Source organism: Stigmatopora nigra, chromosome 10 (assembly GCF_051989575.1).
Source record: "Stigmatopora nigra isolate UIUO_SnigA chromosome 10, RoL_Snig_1.1, whole genome shotgun sequence".
Classification (NCBI taxonomy): Eukaryota; Metazoa; Chordata; class Actinopteri; order Syngnathiformes; family Syngnathidae; genus Stigmatopora; species Stigmatopora nigra.
Window position 1 is genome coordinate 10,775,088 of NC_135517.1, and position 19,117 is coordinate 10,794,204.

A 19,117-nucleotide genomic window follows, 5' to 3' on the forward strand; every position below is an offset into this window, starting at 1 on the left:
CACAACATCCATCTGCTCGCAAAAATAGTTTATTAACAACGTTCACTTGGGATGAAACATTAGTTGTTAACAAAGCCGTGTACGCCAGAGACTTTGTGTCCAAATCTGCATTTCACCATGAGAAATGCTCTCAGTGAAGAAGGAAAAAAAAAGTGACGTGCCACTGAACTGCCGCTCACAAGCAAGCGTATGCACGACACATTCTGGGAATGCCACTCTTTCGACAGCATGACCGCCACAATCCGAGAAATGCAATTAAACAGCGATGAGGTTAATGTGCACTGATAACAACTGCCTCAGAAGTTTTCTACTATTTTTTTGTGTTAGTCAGTGTGCTTGTAGTGTATTATTGCACAGTGTCTGGAGCAAATAATACATCTTTATTATACATTCATTAGCCTATCCTGCAAAAGAAAAGAAAAATATAAATGGAAGAAATAGTTTCCATGCAAACATGTTAAATGATACCAATGAGCAACATAGGGATGCGGTCTGCCTGAGGAAGGTTGTTGGCCAGGCCTCGAATGCATCATTGATGATGCCTTCGGGGAACCCGTGGACGGTCAAATCCGAGACTCAATTTGCGGGGAGATTTAAAGCTGAGGAAGCATTTTACAACAGTTTTCGTGGGTTACGCTGAGCGAGGATGAAGATGTGGTTAACTTGACTACCGTAAAATAGTATTCAAGACATAAAAAATAAAAAAAAATCATATTCAGCCTCCTGGGTTAAATTTCAAATTTTAAATCCATTCTGAAATATCACCTTGAAGCAGAATATGCAATTTTTTTGTTTTTTTAACTGCTAAAACTGAAACTCAAGCTCAACTGGTCAATCAGGTCTAGTCCATAATTCTGATGGCACACCAAAAACGACAAGGCACCAGGAGGGGGTGAAAAAAAAAAAAACTTTCTGTCAACTCCTGTCAAATACACAACAAGTGGCGACCCGCTGAAAACCTACGTGAGCAAACGATGATAGCAAAACTCAAGTTCCGGGCTAACCAGTTGAACACGGATTCTGGTGGTGGGTGGGCACGTCGGTAAGAAAAAATGTAAATATGTTGTGCACATGTGTGTGTGTTTTCTTTCTCCCCCTCACAGTTTTGTACTTGGATAATGCAGCTGTTAGCAAATGCATCTGGATTAACTTGGCGAGCGCTCGGGTGTTCCTACGTTTGTCACATAACAGGGACAGGCAATTTATCCTTGACAAGTACAAGAAAGCATGAACAGCAGCCAACGCCTCGGCATATTTAGCAATGACAACAAAAAGAGAAGTAACCGGGATGTAGAAAACGTACAAAAAGGCACTAGCTTTTAACGCGTGCGTTGATTTAGCGGGAGTAAACTCATTGGACGGGACCTTCCTCAGAGAGACGGAACATTAGCGAGGAAGGACACTGGCCGCCCTCGCTCGACAATGGTGCTCAAGCGTCCACGTTTCTTTGCTGCCGGGTTACAAAATCAAAAACATGCTTTTTTTGTTTTGAAGACCAAAAAAAAAAAAAAAAACAGAAAACGTTTTTTTCCCCCCAAAACGTCAATTTCTAATATAGACAAAGTTCATTTCATTTCCGTTTTGCGTATAATTTGCCTGCCTGACTCCTACTATGAAATGCAGGATACAGTACAAAGATGCCATTGGGGGGAAAAGGTCAGTCCTTTTTGTGTTATTTTTTTTCCTCTCTCCTGTTTCTTTTTTTTTCCTTTTTTTTTTTTTAACAACCGCGCTTGATGGTAGCGTGATCACAACAGGGTGCAGCCACTTCTCTTCTTGCGCTTGCGGACCTGCAGAGCTGCTCTGGTGGCCATCTCAAACACCTCCCGTACGCCATCCTTGGTCTTGGCGGAGCATTCCAGGTATCCGAAGGCATTGATCCTATTGGCCATCTCGCGGCCTTCTTCAACCTTGACCGGCTCCTGCATGATAGACAAAGGTGTTACTGGTGACCACAAATGTTTTTGTTTTAATATACAGCATTCGACCTTTGTTGAATCTTCAAACCTGCAGTCAATTTTAAGACTTCTGACCTGCCGAATCTAAGGATGCACTTGCTTAAGTATTGCCCCTCTGATTTTGGATAAGAGGTGTGTCACATTCTGGACTGGTCGCTAGCCAATTTGCGAGTCTTAATGCCCTTCTTTGACCTAATTGCTTTCCGGTTGAAATAAATACATTCACTTCATGAAACACCAAATTGGTGCAATATCCAACCATGAAAATGATTCCCCTTTTCCACCTATTCACCCTAATTTTCCCTTTTTCAAGCGCGGCATGCAACCAGACTGTTTCTAGCATACCTGCTTCATCTTGGCCAGCTCTCTCCGTGTGTGCTCATCATTTCTCAAGTCCTTCTTATTCCCCACCAAGATGATGGGGACATTGGGACAAAAGTGCTTCACCTCCGGCGTCCACTTTTCAGGAATGTTTTCTGTCCCCAGAGAGCCGCAGTGGAGAAAAAAAAGAGAGGGAAGAGAAGGATATGAGATAAAATACTCAAGGGGGTTGACTATAAAAAGGAGGACAGTCACTTGTAATGATGGATTGCTCTACAAGCTGCTCGAGGCTAGGGTGTTTTTAGCTGCAATATTCCCACTTGCCATCAGGCTTTATGGGGTGACATCATCACATGTAGTCAAACTACTTTTTTTGTGACTCACGGGGAATTGCCAGAAAACACAAACATACCTAAACTGTCCGGGCTGTCGATGGAAAAACACATGAGAATGACGTCGGTGTCCGGGTAGGAGAGTGGCCTCAATCTGTCGTAGTCTTCTTGGCCCGCAGTATCCCATAATGCCAACTCCACCTGCATAAACACAGGACATGGTAAATACATCAAATTTTTGTGTCAACATTTGATTACGTTCAAAACCCATCCTGTATCATAACCACTGGTTTAAAGTAAATTGAAATGAGATCTATCTTCACACTCAAGAGTGGGCAGGCGGTTTTGGTGGCATGAAATTTGTGTGACGGCACTACCCTCATCATCACTCCATCTTAATCATCGTCTTTGACGCGTTGTCGCGGCTGTGGGAACGCACACGGGGATTGGCTTCATCCCTCCGAGCTGCTAATTCATTCAATTAGGGAAAGTGGGAGATTAGCAAGCATCAAAACCAAATACCTTCTGTGCTCTGCTACAATCTTTTGCTAATATTTTAGTCTATCATGGATTCAAGCGAAAGACAGTACTAAAAAACTGAAAGAATCGTCTGTAGAGGATGCAGGGCCTAAAATAGAGGTCTGCAGAGGCAGAAGGTGGGAGGCGGCAGCACGACGCATGAGCGATCGGAGTGAGCACGCTCCCACGGGCTTTAGGCTTTTTGGGAGTTAAAAAAAAACTGCAAGAAGCAGAAAAGGGCTAATTTTAGTGGAAAAAACCCATCCGCTTGTAGGTGAGGGATTTTAGTCAAAGCACAAATTCTATTTGATCTGCTTGTATAACAGTCTAATTCTAAAGCGAAGGGGTGGGGTGTAAATCCTCTAAAAGTCACAGTGATCCCTCCCCACAGGAACAAAGCGCCACTGTGGATCCTTGAGTTGGAGTTTCCTTTCATCCAAGTGGCAAAATGACAGGATATGAGAGACTTTTATCGCAGCAGGAGGAAAGTCCTGAGGGATGAAGCATGGGGGTGGGGGGGGATTTGTGAGGACGACGTGGTCCTTCCCCGTCTATAAGGGAAGCCGTGAGGTAGACTCATTTCCTGTTTTGCTGATAAGGGCTGATCCTGTGTAGCGGGAACAAATCCCTTGGACAAAACAAGACATCTGAAGCGAACACTAGTGGATTTAGCACCTTCAGTATTGGGGAAAAACGCATTGGCTACACCATTGATGGGGACTGGGGTTTCGTTTCATTAAAGCAGTCATTGTACGAACCTGTTTACAATCTACTTCAATATCAGCAATGTAGTTTTCAAACACTGTGGGCACATAGACTTCAGGAAACTGGTCTTTGCTGAAAACGATGAGGAGGCATGTTTTCCCGCAAGCGCCATCGCCAACGATCACCAGCTTCTTCCGAATGGCCGCCATATCTGCTGAGACAAAAGAAGGCAATGGAGTCAAACGACGATGCTATAAAGAGACAGATTTAAGAGTCCAATTATAATTGCGTGACTATTTCCATGTAGGATTCCCATATACTATTATTTTGCTTGTCAACTAATTGGATATTATTTTATTTTATTGTGTAGTTGGTAACCTGGTTTATATATCAATAACACTTATTTTTATTATTATTTCTATACAAAAAATATTTCTGAAATTGCATTGAAAGTTGTCATTTTGATGTGAAGAATTTTTTAAAATCATATTTCACTTAACGAAAAATTCTATACATTTTATGTTTTGTCATTTCATTCGACATCAGTAATGAATGTAACATTATGAAGTATCATCTTCCAGAGCATTTTTTTTTACAAATATTATCAGTCTCCTTAGATCAATGACCACATATAAATCTGATAAATATTCTTAAGAGGCTCAAAATAAAAGAATGTGGATTTTTTCAGGGGAAACAATGTTTCAAAATAATTAAGTGATGATCAAAATAGTTGTCAACAACATAAATAGTGGTCAACTGCTCTAATCTATATCTAATCTAATCCAATTTGCATCTGATTTTATCAATTTTTGGAACAGGCCTTTATGTAAACTGACAACATCCAACTCCCCGTTTTTTGTCACCTTCACCACAAAGTTTTTTTGTATCAGCGTTGTTTTTGTTTTTTTAACCAAGCAGTCCAATGAGCACATGAGAACCCCCCTTCTCGCACACCGACAAAAAACAACAATCCACTTCCTGTGCTCATAGTTTTGTGGAAGCCGGCCTACTTGCTCTGCACATGCGAGTGTGCACGCACCATTAATCACATGTAGGCAGAGTGTACAGAAGAAAAAAAACAAGAAACAGTTGAAGCTAAAAAAGGCATGACGGGAAGTTCACCAAATGGTTGCAACAACAAAGTTGAGTTTTTTTTTGTCATTTGTGCCAGCTTTGTTATAAATGAATATATTATAATTGGCATGCTGGTTTGAGAGCAGTTTTCTCAACAAATGGACCAACCACTTCCTTCCAGTCAACATTATTATTGTTTCAACTGGTTTGTCTAATATCAAATGATGAATAAATTGGCAAAATGAAACAAAAACAGATTGAGAAAGAAAATACAAATTGCTTCTGATCCCACAGGAGGCTTTACAAATACCTAAAAAGGAGATGTGAATACAGCGCCTGTTCCACTTCTTATGCACCAATTTATTGAGAATTCCTTGCGAGATCATGTGCGACTATGCAAAGTCTTTTGGTGAGCGGATTTCTTATTGAACACTGCAAACATGTCCATCAAAACGAACTTTTCCGGTCGGACAACCTGGCAGTGATAGTAAACAATAAACTGGTTGACGGTCTGTATCACGCATGCATTGGTAATGGAGACGATGACAAAGCGGACGTTGTGAAAGACACGATAAGAATGGTAGCATTTAGCGCAGATACACTGAGACGCACCGAGGCTGCCGTGCAAATATTCCAACAATGTGGCGGGTTAATGAACACACCGCCTCGTTCTTTCCCTAAGGAGGCTTCGTGCGTCTTAGGGGCCGGCGGCTCTTATGCAACGAGTTAAATGTGACTTTGACCTGCGAGGTAGAGCCGGAGATAGCGGGGGTAATCAAAGGGACATCTTCACATCTTACATTGAGTGAGATCTAATCTCAAATACATTTTGTTAATGTGTTGGCTTCCTTCCCTTCAAAAAACACATCAAACATGTAAATGGGCTTTGCACTACTTTTAAAAATAATCAATTGTGCATCAAATATGATGAATCATAATTAATGGAGTACTTGAAGCCATTAACAACTATTATAAATAATTGTACACATTACCCAGTCCTAATTTTAGCATACAATTACTAAGTGGATTTTTTTTGTCCATTTCATGTAGCAATATCTGATTTGAAATAAGTTTCATAACAAAGATACTGTATACCACATGCCAAGACATTTTCCCTGATTCTTTGGCTAAACTTGTTACAAAAAGACTGGAGCAGAGGTAGAGTCAGCTGGGGGACGCTGGCTGTCCCCCACCCCAGTGAGGGGGCGGCAAATGAAAATGTCATCGCTCTGAATCTGACGAAAAACACATCGACATTACTAATAAACACAAAAAACAACAACAATATTCATTCATCTGCTGTCAGTCCTCCAACATCACATGGATTGCATGTCTTTCACCACCAATGGCAGCCAACAAGTTATCAACAGTTATAATTACCCAAGTAGCCTGTTAGTTCTTTTTTTTTCTTTTAAAGTGAAACACCCTTAAAGCAAAATATTGATTCTTGGCAGGGGAATGTAGATAACTTAGCCGGATCCAAAGTATTGTAATATTCATTCATTCATTCATTCATTCATTCATTTTCACCGCTAATCCTCACAGGGGTCGTGGGAGTGCTGGAGCCAATCCCAGCCAACTGTGGGCAGTAGGCAGGGACACCCTGAATTGGTTGTCAGCCAATCGCAGGGTACATTGAGACAAACAACCAACTAATGGGGATTGAACCCACAGTCTGAAAAGTGTGAGGCGGACGTGCTTTTTGTATTTTCCTCAGAATTTAATGCAATCCCATACCTTTTTTCTGGTGCAAAAATTCATAGATGTTTTTCTGAAGGGTTTAAACCAAAGAAATATATTACCCGTTCAGGTTTTAGCACATATCAATTTAAATGGGAAGCATTATAGGATGTATGACATAATCCTGTGATCCCCTTCATTCCCATAGGAATGCGGAAGATACCACCATGGGGACGTTTTCAGGGGGTAATCGTTTCCTTCTGGTGATAAAAAAGAACATTTCTCGGACCTTTAAAGTTGTTCAACATATTCGCCAAAGGTCTTAAAGTAAATATATATTACAAAATTAAAGTTTTATTGAGTTCAATAATGCTCAATGGTTTGATGACAAAAAATTAAAGGATTAATTAATGAAGCTTTCCAGGAATAGACTAGGCGGCTCATTAGATTTACCTTTTACAGGTCGCCACGATGAACAAAGTGTCCAAAATGACACGTGATTGATAATATTACATATGTGTCGCACTCATATATATCAACTTAAAATGACCGCAATAAAAGATAAAACGATCCACAATTGGTTAGGCGTAGTTTAGTTTGTCCAAGGGGGGAACAGGGCGAATGTTAGGAGCAGGAGCCACCACCCTAAATGAGTCACAACTATTGGGTCACGCGAAAGGATTTTTGAATAAAAGTCAAGCTTTTTTTGCAAACAAAAAAAGATAATAATTACCTTTTCCACAGCGATTTAAGCCTTCTTTCTAGATAACAAGTCCCTGATTAAGCTTCCTTCCAAATGAGTTGGCTTCACCTTCTTTACTGCAGCAGTCGCTGAAAGCTAGACAACGAGACAAGAAGACCTGCCCACCTATCTGATTCTGCTAGAAAACTGATTCCGGTTTGGTTTTCAAAATAACATACACTAAGACATAAAGGTGTGATGTATTTAAATGTTTAGTGCAATACATTCATATCAGAATGCTTCACATCAATATTTAAATTTACTTTCAAATAATTATGACCATTGATTATTGAAATTACAATGAGCCTATTACGAAACTTCCTTTTGATTTGAAAGCAAAATATTTTAGTTTCCGATAAATATAGCCGAATGGCGCAGGGTGGTTGCTGCAAGGCAGCAGGAGTCATTCGCGTGCCTCCACTCACTGGTTGAAGATGACATCATCTATAAAGTGGAAAACGGTTACTAGTGCAACAGGAGGTGCTGCTTTTGATTGTGGGCGTGAAACACTCAATGTTTAATCATGGTTATCACCGTGGACCCAAAAATCACGACATTTTGAGTAAACACAATGACTTTACACCCAAATACATTTCCTGTGAAATCCGGATTTTGTTAGTGTGAACGGCAACAAGTGGTTTCAGAGGTTAATTGTGCTTGGTGCCACCTAGCGGTAGAGCATCGTTTTACCCTTCAAGTATGGGCCCGTGTATATTTTGGTTATAAAAATAAAAACCCCATGACGACTTGGCATCGACATAATGTACAAAGATTAACATTTGGAATTAATTAGCAGTTTACATGACCTCTAAAGTTGATTTATTTGGCTTGTTAGTTTAATTTCATAGTATGTAATTGGAAAGGCCGGACACAAATCCTCACCTGTCAGCACCAATGACCGCACTAGATATCCAATCCATCTCCCAGTCAAAAGGGATTGAATGTCTAGTGTTGTCAATGGCAACCATTGAGTTGAATGAGTGCCCTAGAAAGAACATAATCCTGCCAGTCCAATGGGAACATTGTGATTTATTTTGAAAGAGGTGCATGACATCGTTCACATTTCTGTCGGTATACCACCCCTATAAACAAGCACTTATGGATTAGATAGATGAAAATAAAATGGTTTTGTACTCTTTAAAAATATATATGTAGGTAGGATCTAAACAACAACGACAAATAAGAGAGGCATACGGTACGCATAAAGTTTTAACGTCAAATAAGGTAATAATACAAACGCTGTTGTCCTCTTTGAGTAAGGCATATGTGTGACTGTTATCACATCTTACAATACCTAGAGCTTAATGTTCTCTGAAAACAATATAATTGTGATCCTTCATGCTTAACATGTACATTATTTGCTCTTTAACAAAAAGACATCATATGTGCAAACATACCTCAAGTGCTGTTTTACCTCCACAATCAATGAAGGATATTACAGACTGATGATTATGTGGCGCAGGAAAAAGTCCATTCACTTCCACTCCATGCTTTGATTTTTCATGATGTTTTCATTCCATCTTGGTGCCACAAAGGCATCTCTTTGGTTTTCCACATTCTTTACGCTACAGACAGGCCCTGTTTTATCAACAAAAATCACATTTGGGAGAGGTGTAAAGATGCACAGTGGATGCTGAGGTTTTTCAACTAGCTGCCCAGCCTTGAATGTAAACTGGAAGTACTACGAGCAACCGAGGAGGAAGACAACGCTGGACAAATCTCCTGTTAGGATTCGGGATGTGAAATTCTACAGGTGGATGATAATGCTGCTCCAACCCGAGTCTTCTAGCAAGGGAGGTCTGCTCGGTCTCCTTTGTTTTCAAACCTGGAGACTCGTCATTTCATGTCTCTGCCTCGTATCCCGCCAGTGGGACGACAAATACGGTGATGTCGTCGCCCGAGCCCAGCCTGTCATTGGGGAGCCGCCAGCCGCGCTCTTTCAAAACTCCTCGGGAACGCATCAGCAGGTCCTGTGCTGCTAGAGTGTACCTGGCGAAAACAAACATTGGAAAACAAACATTAGAAAACAACCAGACGAAACAGGAGATGTGTATCACGATTCAATACCACCCAAATTAATCCCGATAGTACACTTGAGGACAATTATTTTGATTTTTGTATACCATTTCAGAAAAAAAACTACTTAAAATGGACATAAAAGTACATTTATGCTCACACTCATACTTAGGGGCCATTTAGAGGTTTAAACCAGCCTAACCAGCATGTGAAACTGGAAAACGTGGAGAAAACCCACATGACCCAGTTACGATCGAACTCTCAAGAACTGTGAGGCTGACGTGCTAACCCACACTACGGCCCGCGGGCCACATACGGCCCGCTAGGCTTTTTAATCCAGCCCGCCAATGTTGTCCGATATATCGCAGAACCTTTTTTTTTTTTTGAAAGACCAATGATGATTACCTCATGGGGTCCGATGGGTCGCAACCCGCCAGGAAGGAAGTGACAGCATCCGCCACATCGTTATCTGTGGTTACGTCCCAAAGCCCATCCGAACCCATGATGAGGACGTCATCTGGACCGTGTTTGTGGTCATCAAAGTCGTAAATCTGGACCTGTTAAAAGAGGATCATTGTTAATTTTTTCATAAATAACTTGCATGCAAACAAATGGGGTTTCAAAATGTTTGCATAAGGACAAAATGTCAGTTTTCCATTCTTAAAACAAGATGTTTCTTTAAAAAAAAAATTAAATACTATGGAGATTGATGAACTCAGTTGGTAAGAATGTTGTCAAAAATGTACATCGTAAAATACAAAATCTCTCTTAAACTACCTTAATTTCTCAAGAGGCTAACCATTACTTAAATGAATGTATATTTTATAGTAAACCTCAACCACAGTAAGTATCACTATATAAATAATGTCATGAGAAGTTTGAAGAATTCCAATTAAAAAAAACATACATAATGCATTTTAGTAAAACCTAATAAAATACAAATGTAAAGCAACAAGTAAATTTAAAGGAATAATTTTGACATTGTGCTGACCTCAGGGACACACGAGAGGAACGGCTTGATGTAAATGTTGGAGCTGTACACCTTCAGGTCATGATCCCCCAAACCGCGAGTCACTCCAATAGTCGCCATAACTCGTGCCTATGTAAAACACATACACAATTGAAGTGTTACCAGTGTTTAAGTTACATTAGTCAATGATTGTACAATGGAAGGAAAAAATATATATATTTAAAAGTCCCACTGGTGTCCAAGTTACATTTTTTGGTGGCCATTTTTTTTATTTAAAAGAAACAAAGAACATTATACGTTAAAGTAATAGTAAACAACAGACGAACACACACCTGTTAATGTAATATGTTAACTTTTTTGTGTTTAAGTTTAAGTTTTGAACTATAGCCTAAAAATCCAAAAGAACATGGCAGTCAGAATGAAAAATAAGACAAATAAGAGTGGCACTGACAGTAGGGCCCAGCCAGATTATGAAAAAAGTGCAATTTATAGTTCGGACAATACGCTATTTAACTCAAACTGTCAGAAAATGACATCGAATCCACTTACACAGGGGCACTAACTGCCAACCCAATTAGAATATTATCTCACAGCTGCATCTTACCTTTTTACCTTCTCCATATATGAGGGGGAATTTCAGATCGTCTTCAATGATTGTCTTGTATGCCCTGCAAGAAAGTCCACATTTACCACAAATAAATAACAACGGAAAGTAGACTAACTGTGCATTACACTTATTGAATCTCCATTCATAAGTGAACTGAAGGAAGTTGTCAGTTAGTATACCACTAGGAAATGACATGGGGTTTTACCAGCCACTCATGGTGTGGTCTCTGTATAGCATCGTCTTTCCCAGCTCGCTGTGCTGGATCCTACGCGGGAACTCAATGTGAGTGAACTCGTTTCCGAGGAGCTCCGGCCTCAAGAAGCCCTGGAAAACAATGAAGCGCAAATTGAAAAAAAAAACACTTTTTAAAAAAAAATCCATCAAATAGACCAGCAACATCATTTTCAAAAAACATGAAGTAATGTCAGTACATCATGACAAGACAAAGCGCACCAGATATTGAAGTCGTTGTCTCTCTGACTCTGGTGTAAACTCGTTGGAAATTGGAACAATTTCCTTATTTCGGATTATTATAGCTCTGTGATGACAAAAAAGCACAGGCAAAATAAATACATTATTCTTTGTTTTCCTTCAATGTACATATAAGTACATTCGCATGTATATCTATATGCACATATATATAATAAACATTTATGTACATAGACGTACTTGTATGTTATTTGCATATGTATTTACAGAATTAGGGTAGATTAATGGAGATGCTAGGGATTCAACCCTGGACATCAAACATGCGAAGCATGCGCTCTACCACTGAGCTACATCCCCTCATTCAATAATGCAGTCGATCAGGCAAAAAAAAGGCTGACAACCAATCCAGTGTATCCCCAGTCTACTGTTGGATCAGATATTCAAGATGGAATGAACAGCTTGAAGCTCACCTGCTATCTCCAGCATTGGCCACATATAGTTTCCCCATCAGATGGATGGCAGCTAAGGCACAACAGCCACCCGAGATGGCGTACGACGCTTTCTCCTTTTCGATCAGATCATCCTGAAATGAAGTAATGTTAAATTATTGAACAATAAATCACAGAGCACCTATATTTACAATTAATTTCCTCACCATCTGTTTGAACGCAGTCTCAATGACGCCCATGACGAGACTCTCCAGACTGACCACCTTCTCCATGTGATAACGCACGGCAGAATCGCTGACGGCGTCGGGCTCCTCGGTCTCCTGCGCCGAGCCTTTCTTGACCTCGGATTGGTACGGGCTGCCATTCTTGGCCAAGCAAATGGGCGGCGGTGCACCACTGTTGTTATTCAGCAAGTGGAAGATCTCCCCCAGTCGGTCTCGGATTAGCCGGGGGAGCAGTTTGGAGGCCACGATGGCGGCGCCCGAGCCGGCGTGGCCATCAAAGACGCCCCAGAAATACATTGGCATCCCCGTACCGTCCTGTAAAAAAAGCACCGGGTTTAAAAAATAATTCCCTCATTCCTTGAATTAAAAACACATGGGATTAAAATGTTTTTCCTTTCTTCTCACTTCCATGTACATGGTTTTAATAGTGAGTACAAATATGTTACTTAGAAGAGAAAATCTTCAGAAAAATCATCGTATGTGGTATTTCTGAGATACTGTATGAATCAAAAGTGCCTTATTAGTGTCAATATAATAAAGAAGTAGATAATTTATCCAGTAATACAACAAACTAAAAATAACCACAACTAGTACTAATGTTAATTTGCCAATATCTGCTGGTAAAAAAATAGTATAGCAACATTTTTTTTGTTACAAATGTGGCTTATATGAGAGAAAATACAGTAATTTCAGGAGATATTTGCTATAGTGAAGAAAAGCATTCAAAAATGATCCACCTGTGGCAGAGAGTGAGAAACACGGCCAATATGTGTTACTTAACAAAGTTATGAAAAAGCTCTATTTTGGTTATCACACTTTATCTCTTAGCAGAAGTAGGAAGCGACAATATAAATGTGGATTTTTTTGGTTCCATCGTCCTTAAGCGACTTTGCCATCAGGACAACAGTGTACACTATAAATGATGAGCGAGCATAGCTTGCCAGCCAACCTCCCCCCTGTCTCTGGCTCCTGATTGGATGCCGTAACTGCAGTTTTGCCCCGGGCTCACCCCGTTGTCCTCCTGCAGAGTGGAGTTGCGCTGTTTCCCGCTGGGCTTCCTCACAAACAGCTTCTCGCAGGAGGCCTGGTCTTCGTTCAGCATGCTCTTGCCGGCATTGATCACCCTGGTGCATAAGAGTCACAAGTTAGCAACAGAGAACGGATTAACCAAAATGTTTGCTATTTTATCCAGCGAGTACAGAAAAAGTGGGGCAGGATGCTGATGCGTCCCGCAGGGAAATCGGGAAAGAGATTAATTATGAGCTTGTGCCTGCGGAGGATAATGGAGTCGGGCGGAACGCAGCTTGCTAGTCTCGCAGCATCGTTTATACGAGTGTGTTAAACTCATTTTGGTCGTCGGGCTACATTTATGCCAACTAGATGTCATCTGGGGCGGAGCAGTTTATTTTGGGCCGAAAAAGGTAACCTAATGGTACTGAAAGATGAGTACAGTATGAAATTCCAAAAGAAAAGGTGGGTTTGGACCTTCCTATGTGAAGTTTGCATATTCACCCTGCCCAACGTGCCGCCTCGTGTTTTGTATAATATGTATTGGCTTCCCACAGAGAGACTGGGTTAGAAAGATTCACTCATGTGAGTAGAACTTATTGCGACAAGCTGGAAAAGAGACCTTTAAAAGACCCCCGAAAAGGTTTGAAAACAAAAAGAAATTCTAACACAACATCTGACCACTCACTTCAAATAATATAGTTGAATATAATCATAAGAAGGCCTGATATGGAAGAGGACCAAATAGACAAATCCACCAAATCTGGATTATACATATTTTCCTATCAAAAACAGAAAAAAAGGCTTTTTTCCCCCAACTTTTCTAATCAGTTGAAAGCAAAAGACTGGCACTGGGAGGATGGTGCACATTAGGACTAATGGAGAGGGAGACTTAAAGTCTCAGGACAGAGTTTGCTGGCAAGGCCAAATCAGGCTGTGCACTTTGGCACACAACCAGTACTGAGAGACACTCTTTTCTGTTAGAGCCAGCAATTCCACACACTATTTTCTGACCTGCACAACAATATTTGAGTTGAGTACATCTACTCAACAGTCATACAACAGATGTAGAGATTGTGGAAACATAACCATGTGTGAGTCATGCTTGTCACGTGAAACTGGCACACTTTCAATTCATTGTTTCATCAGTGGCGTAGGAGGATGAGAGTCTAAACAAAGCTCCACCTGAATGCTCGTTTTTAAGTCAAATAAGAGGAAGTTGAGGTGTTAAGTGAAAATAAAAATGCTTGTGTGATGTCCCATATTCAATTTGTAGATGTGATTTCCATTGTGTGTCAACTTCCTGTGTCAGTTCTTGTTTTTCTGCTCGTTCTGTAACATATTATGGTAAGACTGGTATAAAGGCATAATGCTTCCTGGATAAAAGTTGTATGAGTTTACTAAATTCTGGTCACTATAAATGAAAAATGAGGTCAAAAGTTTTAGCTATAGTTTTTGAAGAACAGTATCAGGTCCAAATGTTATTGCAACAGTAAGTATCTTTCGGTTTTATGTGATTTTGGCAGCACCGGTGGCCAAAAGGGGTGGCTTTTTTCCAGGTACTCGGGTTTCCTCCCACGACCCAATAAGAGCTGGATTAGGCTGGTTAGACATTCTAAATTTCCCCTAGCTATGATTGGTTGTCCATCTCCTTGAGCCCTGCTGGCCATCGAGGTCACGGGGGGTGCTGGAGATGGATGTATTTGGAATGTGGGAGGAAACCGGAGTACCCAGAGAAAACCCACACAGATTCAAGGAGAACATGCAAACTCCACACAGGTGGACCGACCTGGATTTGAACCCAGGTCTCCCACTGCGGGGCCGAAGTGCTAACCACTCGCTCCACTGGGCCACCCTATAATAATACATAATATATATTTTTTTCAATATTGTGGGTTTCGGCATCAGGCACTGTGGTTTAGAATGCAATCCTACCCATCAACTGAAATATTTCACTGAACAGGCCTTGACAACAGAACTAGAAATGACGACACAAACGGAGACCATCACACAGCATCACCTTATAGAAGAACCTACATAACATCAGTACTTGGGGGGCAATTCTAAAGAATAAAACCTACACGACAACCCTCCTTGGTTAATTTGAGGAATAGAACCAACACAACTGTGGACGAAGAAAGTAGCGCCTCTGCAGCATAACGTATGATGCGCGCCTGCCATTTATGCGGCACCGCTCCCGGTTAAAACGCGCAAGTGCGACTGAAATGCAACCAGCCCGAAAATGCCAACAACAACAACAATCCCCATAAAGACGGCACTCACTCGGCGTATCCAGTGTGCCAAGGGAGCCTGCTGCCCCGTTTGAGCGTGAGAACCGGGCGCGAGGCGTGCTCGGTCGAGTACTGCAGCAGCTCCGGAGTGAGCTCCAGGAAGTCCGGGCGACCGTAGGGGAAGCGCGGCGGCAGGCCGTCGGCTCCCCCGGACTGTGAACCGCCTCCTCCGCCGCCGCCGTGATGGTTGGGATGGCTGTGGTGATGGTGGTGGTGATGATGGCCGTTCGGCATCATCCCTCCCACCAGAGACGACATGGCGCTTTTCACTTTGCTTATCATCCTCGGCATCGACTCGCGCTGCACCAAAATAATAAATAAAAAAAGGTCAAACGTAAAGGAGGGAGATATGAAAAGATTCGAGAGGCCAACAGAAGAAGACGCAATGGATGACGAGGAGCATTTCAGGAAGCGAGCTGGCTCTTTTGTGTTTTTTTTTTCTTTCTCGGAGAGTCGGAGCACCCATGTGACAACCAGGCGGTGTTCTGCAAATTGTCCACTAGATGGACGCCAAGAACTGCTAGTTGGAATTAAATGCATACACTGACAAAAAAGGCCTTATGTACTTGACTCATACTCTTACTACTTTTTTTATAATGTCCCTGAGTGTTATTAATGTTGCTTAGAAATACAATTTAATATTATTACATGCACTGGCAGATAAACTGACAGTTTAGTTGCACTATTGTGTGCCAATTGAGGGAAGGATTTACATGCAGCTGTGTATATATAGTTAAAGTACATTTCCAAATACTTAATACATATTTCTGAAAAAGGATACATATCCATTGTAGTCAAAACGGTCGAACCAGGACTTTTGGCAACGTCAAACGGATTGAACGACTATTGCCGTTAATATTCTCCAGCTTCCCTTTTGTCAGGCTCGACCTCAACCTGAAACGACATGGCTCCCTTTGTTTGAACTTGCTTTTGATTACAGCTCTCATCCAAAATGGCCGCTCCTTGATGAAAACCCATTAACGACTCTTGCGGGACGGAGGTCGGCAAAAGACATAAAGCCTTGATGTAGCGGCCTCTAGCCGAGCGTCTGCGGCGGAGGAAGAATAACTGTCCCGGCGGCTGCCGACCTGTTGGACTAACGGGGGGCATTAAGCGCCGCTTCCTCTGCATTATTGATGGCCCGCTCCATTCCGGAGGCCATTATGCTTGCTATTTTCCCTCTTACCGTGGCTCGCCCGCCGTCCCCCATGTCTTCAGACACACTTTGGCAACAATGAAGGCAAGCTGGGGGTTCAGGGGAAGGTTTTGAACGACTCCCTGTGGTGTCTTCTTGCTTTAAGCAGAGCAGTCCATGTTCAAACACATTCTAACACTGGAAAAATGAATGAAAATTGACACTGATTGAAAGTGTAAACATGTATTCCTCACTAAAAACATCCAATGATTACTATTTATGTTTTGTGGCATGCTGTTGTTGCTAATTTTAAAAAAAACACAAATAAAACAACAATATCTGTCATAAATCTTGGCAACTGATAGGTTGAGAATCATTGTTTGTCTGCATTGGGTGTGACGACTGAAAAACTCCATAAACCGCCAATCAACTGTACTACTCTCATTCCCTTTAATAAGGAAGGCACCCCCACGTGTCATGCAGAACATAAAAAATAACAACCTCGCTTTAACAGTTTTTTGCACCAAAATCCCACAAGATAGCAACAAGCATTTAAAGGCAAATAAATGAATACTCTACCAATCAATTCTCTTGATTCTATCATATAGTATGTGCTAATTCAGCACACTCACATCCCAAGGACACAAATAAAAAATACTTCATTTTGATGTAGTATACTGGAAACTGCATGTCGCAAACAAATACTTGGACACACCACCAATCAACAGGTCTCCTCTCATCCCCTTTAAATACAGCATGCCCACATCTCCCATAAAATTTCACCAGAATGCCACAAGTTGTCAATAAAGCCTTTATAGGCGAATAAGTACTTTCAAATAAAAGGAAGATGACAGACAAAAAGCTCTCTTTTCCATGGCAAAACCAAAGTGACCGCGGCTAACTCATGACTCACCTTGGCTGCCACATCCAAAGCCGGAGATCTCCGAACAGAAAAGCCAGCACCGGCGGGTTCGGCTATCTTCACCCACGCAGCTTGAGACTCCTCACCTCAAGGCCGACCTCATCCTGTCACATGATTTAATGAGCGGCGCCTGTGTCACAAACTAAGGTGTCAGGCGGATGACGAGGCGGGTCGGCACAATGCTCCAAAGATTAATGAGGTCATCTTTTCGCTCTGTGGGCAAGTGACAGAGAAGAAGGTGGGAAATATGATGTCTTTGCCGAGCATATAATGACAGATATGAATAGATTTTTATTTTTTTTAAAGCAGCTTCCCTATTCATATGCAGTTATTGAGGTGTGGAGATTTAAAACATGGGGCGAGCCCATTGGGCTTATATAAGATGGGAAAATCACAGCTCGACCGGGCCAATGCTAATAACCTGACATTGTTGGCTATCCACTCTGGACGGATATGTGTATTCCTTCCTGTGTGTTTCCATTTAGGATGATTACCTTCTCATGGGGAGTTTGAAAAAGCAAATCCATACTTCAAAGTACGGTATTGATTAATGATCAATTTTAATTGGACTGACACCCAGTAGAGAGCAGCTTTCCCAACTGACCCGTCGACAGCGATGTCTTGGTAGACAATTGAAAGGTTGAATAAAGGATCAAATTCCTCCGTGCAGATATATGAGGAAGACTGCTGTGAATTCCTTGTTGGGTGCCACGTTGCTGCAAATTAGGAACTAGTTGATTCTATGTAAATACACAAATAAGCTAAGCTTAATCAGGTAGCTTTTTGTTTGTTTGGCTGCTGTGAAATATTGACAATGGCTGATGTTTGGTTTGGATCTGCGCTAAGACATATGAATCCAAAATGAATGCTATGGGATTTTGCAGAATTAGAGATATGCATCAATACTTTAACATATGTTACATTATGATATGCCACCTATGAGGTAAGTGTAAATAAACACATGTAAATGACATTACAATGTGTTATAATACCTGACAAAACTACATTAAATCTTATGTTCCAATAGGATATAGTATTACCAAATGCTACAAGATATTAATGGCAACTGAATCTCATTAAAGACATACATTAATTCAATAGTATAACTTATTAACACATCCTACAACGCCTATTCTTGTAATTAAATGTGGCGACGTGTTATTTTACAACAGGATATAAAATAGAAAAACAAGATGACGATGAAGTACAACAGAAATTGTCACTCTTTGTCATGTGGTACAAAATATTCAATGAATTATGGATCAATCAAACTTCCTTCTCAAAACTCACAAAATATTAATCTCAACATGTGTCACATACATGAAAATCAACCTTTTTTTGCCATAAAAAATACATGGCTTACACAAAATCAAGTTACAGTATCCGTTGCTGCCATTGACGGATATAGCAGTCAAAATTCAATGTTTAGCAGGCAGTAAATTAGTGGTTAAAGGGGAATAAGATAGAACAAGATTCATTGTTCCCGGAGAACTTGCTGGACTGATCACGCGGAGCGAAGCGACTGCATGAGAAACGGAAAAGAAAATTGCCATGATAACAAAATTAGTGAAGGGAAGAGTTCCTGGCACTAATGCTGGACGAGAGCAATGACCACACACACACAGCTTCCGCTCAGAAGGCAGTCAATGCACAAAAACAACATCCAAAAGGCTTCACTCCATATAATTTCCCAATTATAAAAATGATGAGCACATCAATGCTGACCCAATGGTGG

The 19,117-nt window shown here is 41.1% G+C and overlaps 2 protein-coding genes across 3 annotated transcripts in view; both read right to left on the bottom strand.

Moving 5' to 3' along the window:
* Positions 1 to 13: 13 nt before the first annotated feature.
* On the bottom strand, positions 14 to 7,485 carry LOC144203369 (rho-related GTP-binding protein RhoA-D). 2 transcript variants are annotated; one of them, XM_077726764.1, is made up of 5 exons: positions 7,323 to 7,485; positions 3,889 to 4,046; positions 2,692 to 2,812; positions 2,304 to 2,434; positions 14 to 1,922 (listed from the first exon to the last, which is right to left on the bottom strand). In XM_077726764.1, the coding sequence occupies exons 2-5, from the start codon at positions 4,042 to 4,044 to the stop codon at positions 1,749 to 1,751; spliced, it is 582 nt and encodes a 193-aa protein (XP_077582890.1). In that variant the 5' UTR covers positions 4,045 to 4,046; positions 7,323 to 7,485; the 3' UTR covers positions 14 to 1,748. The 2 variants fall into 2 exon arrangements, with proteins under 2 accessions (XP_077582890.1, XP_077582891.1); XM_077726765.1 differs by having other exon boundaries at positions 3,889 to 4,049; positions 7,323 to 7,481.
* Positions 7,486 to 8,340: 855 nt separating this feature from the next.
* The window catches only part of ppm1j (protein phosphatase, Mg2+/Mn2+ dependent, 1J), a 148,079-nt gene continuing 137,302 nt past the window's right edge, over positions 8,341 to 19,117 (bottom strand). The window contains exons 10-21 of the mRNA XM_077726762.1: positions 17,374 to 17,595; positions 16,107 to 16,658; positions 15,318 to 15,845; positions 13,036 to 13,150; positions 12,009 to 12,341; positions 11,824 to 11,936; positions 11,378 to 11,462; positions 11,130 to 11,248; positions 10,922 to 10,985; positions 10,339 to 10,446; positions 9,753 to 9,904; positions 8,341 to 9,320 (exon numbers count right to left, since the gene is read on the bottom strand). Of these exons, the coding sequence (XP_077582888.1) occupies positions 9,173 to 9,320; positions 9,753 to 9,904; positions 10,339 to 10,446; positions 10,922 to 10,985; positions 11,130 to 11,248; positions 11,378 to 11,462; positions 11,824 to 11,936; positions 12,009 to 12,341; positions 13,036 to 13,150; positions 15,318 to 15,845; positions 16,107 to 16,114 (1,773 nt within the window). The 5' untranslated portion in view covers positions 16,115 to 16,658; positions 17,374 to 17,595 and the 3' untranslated portion in view covers positions 8,341 to 9,172. The remainder of the gene's footprint in view (positions 9,321 to 9,752; positions 9,905 to 10,338; positions 10,447 to 10,921; positions 10,986 to 11,129; positions 11,249 to 11,377; positions 11,463 to 11,823; positions 11,937 to 12,008; positions 12,342 to 13,035; positions 13,151 to 15,317; positions 15,846 to 16,106; positions 16,659 to 17,373; positions 17,596 to 19,117) is intronic.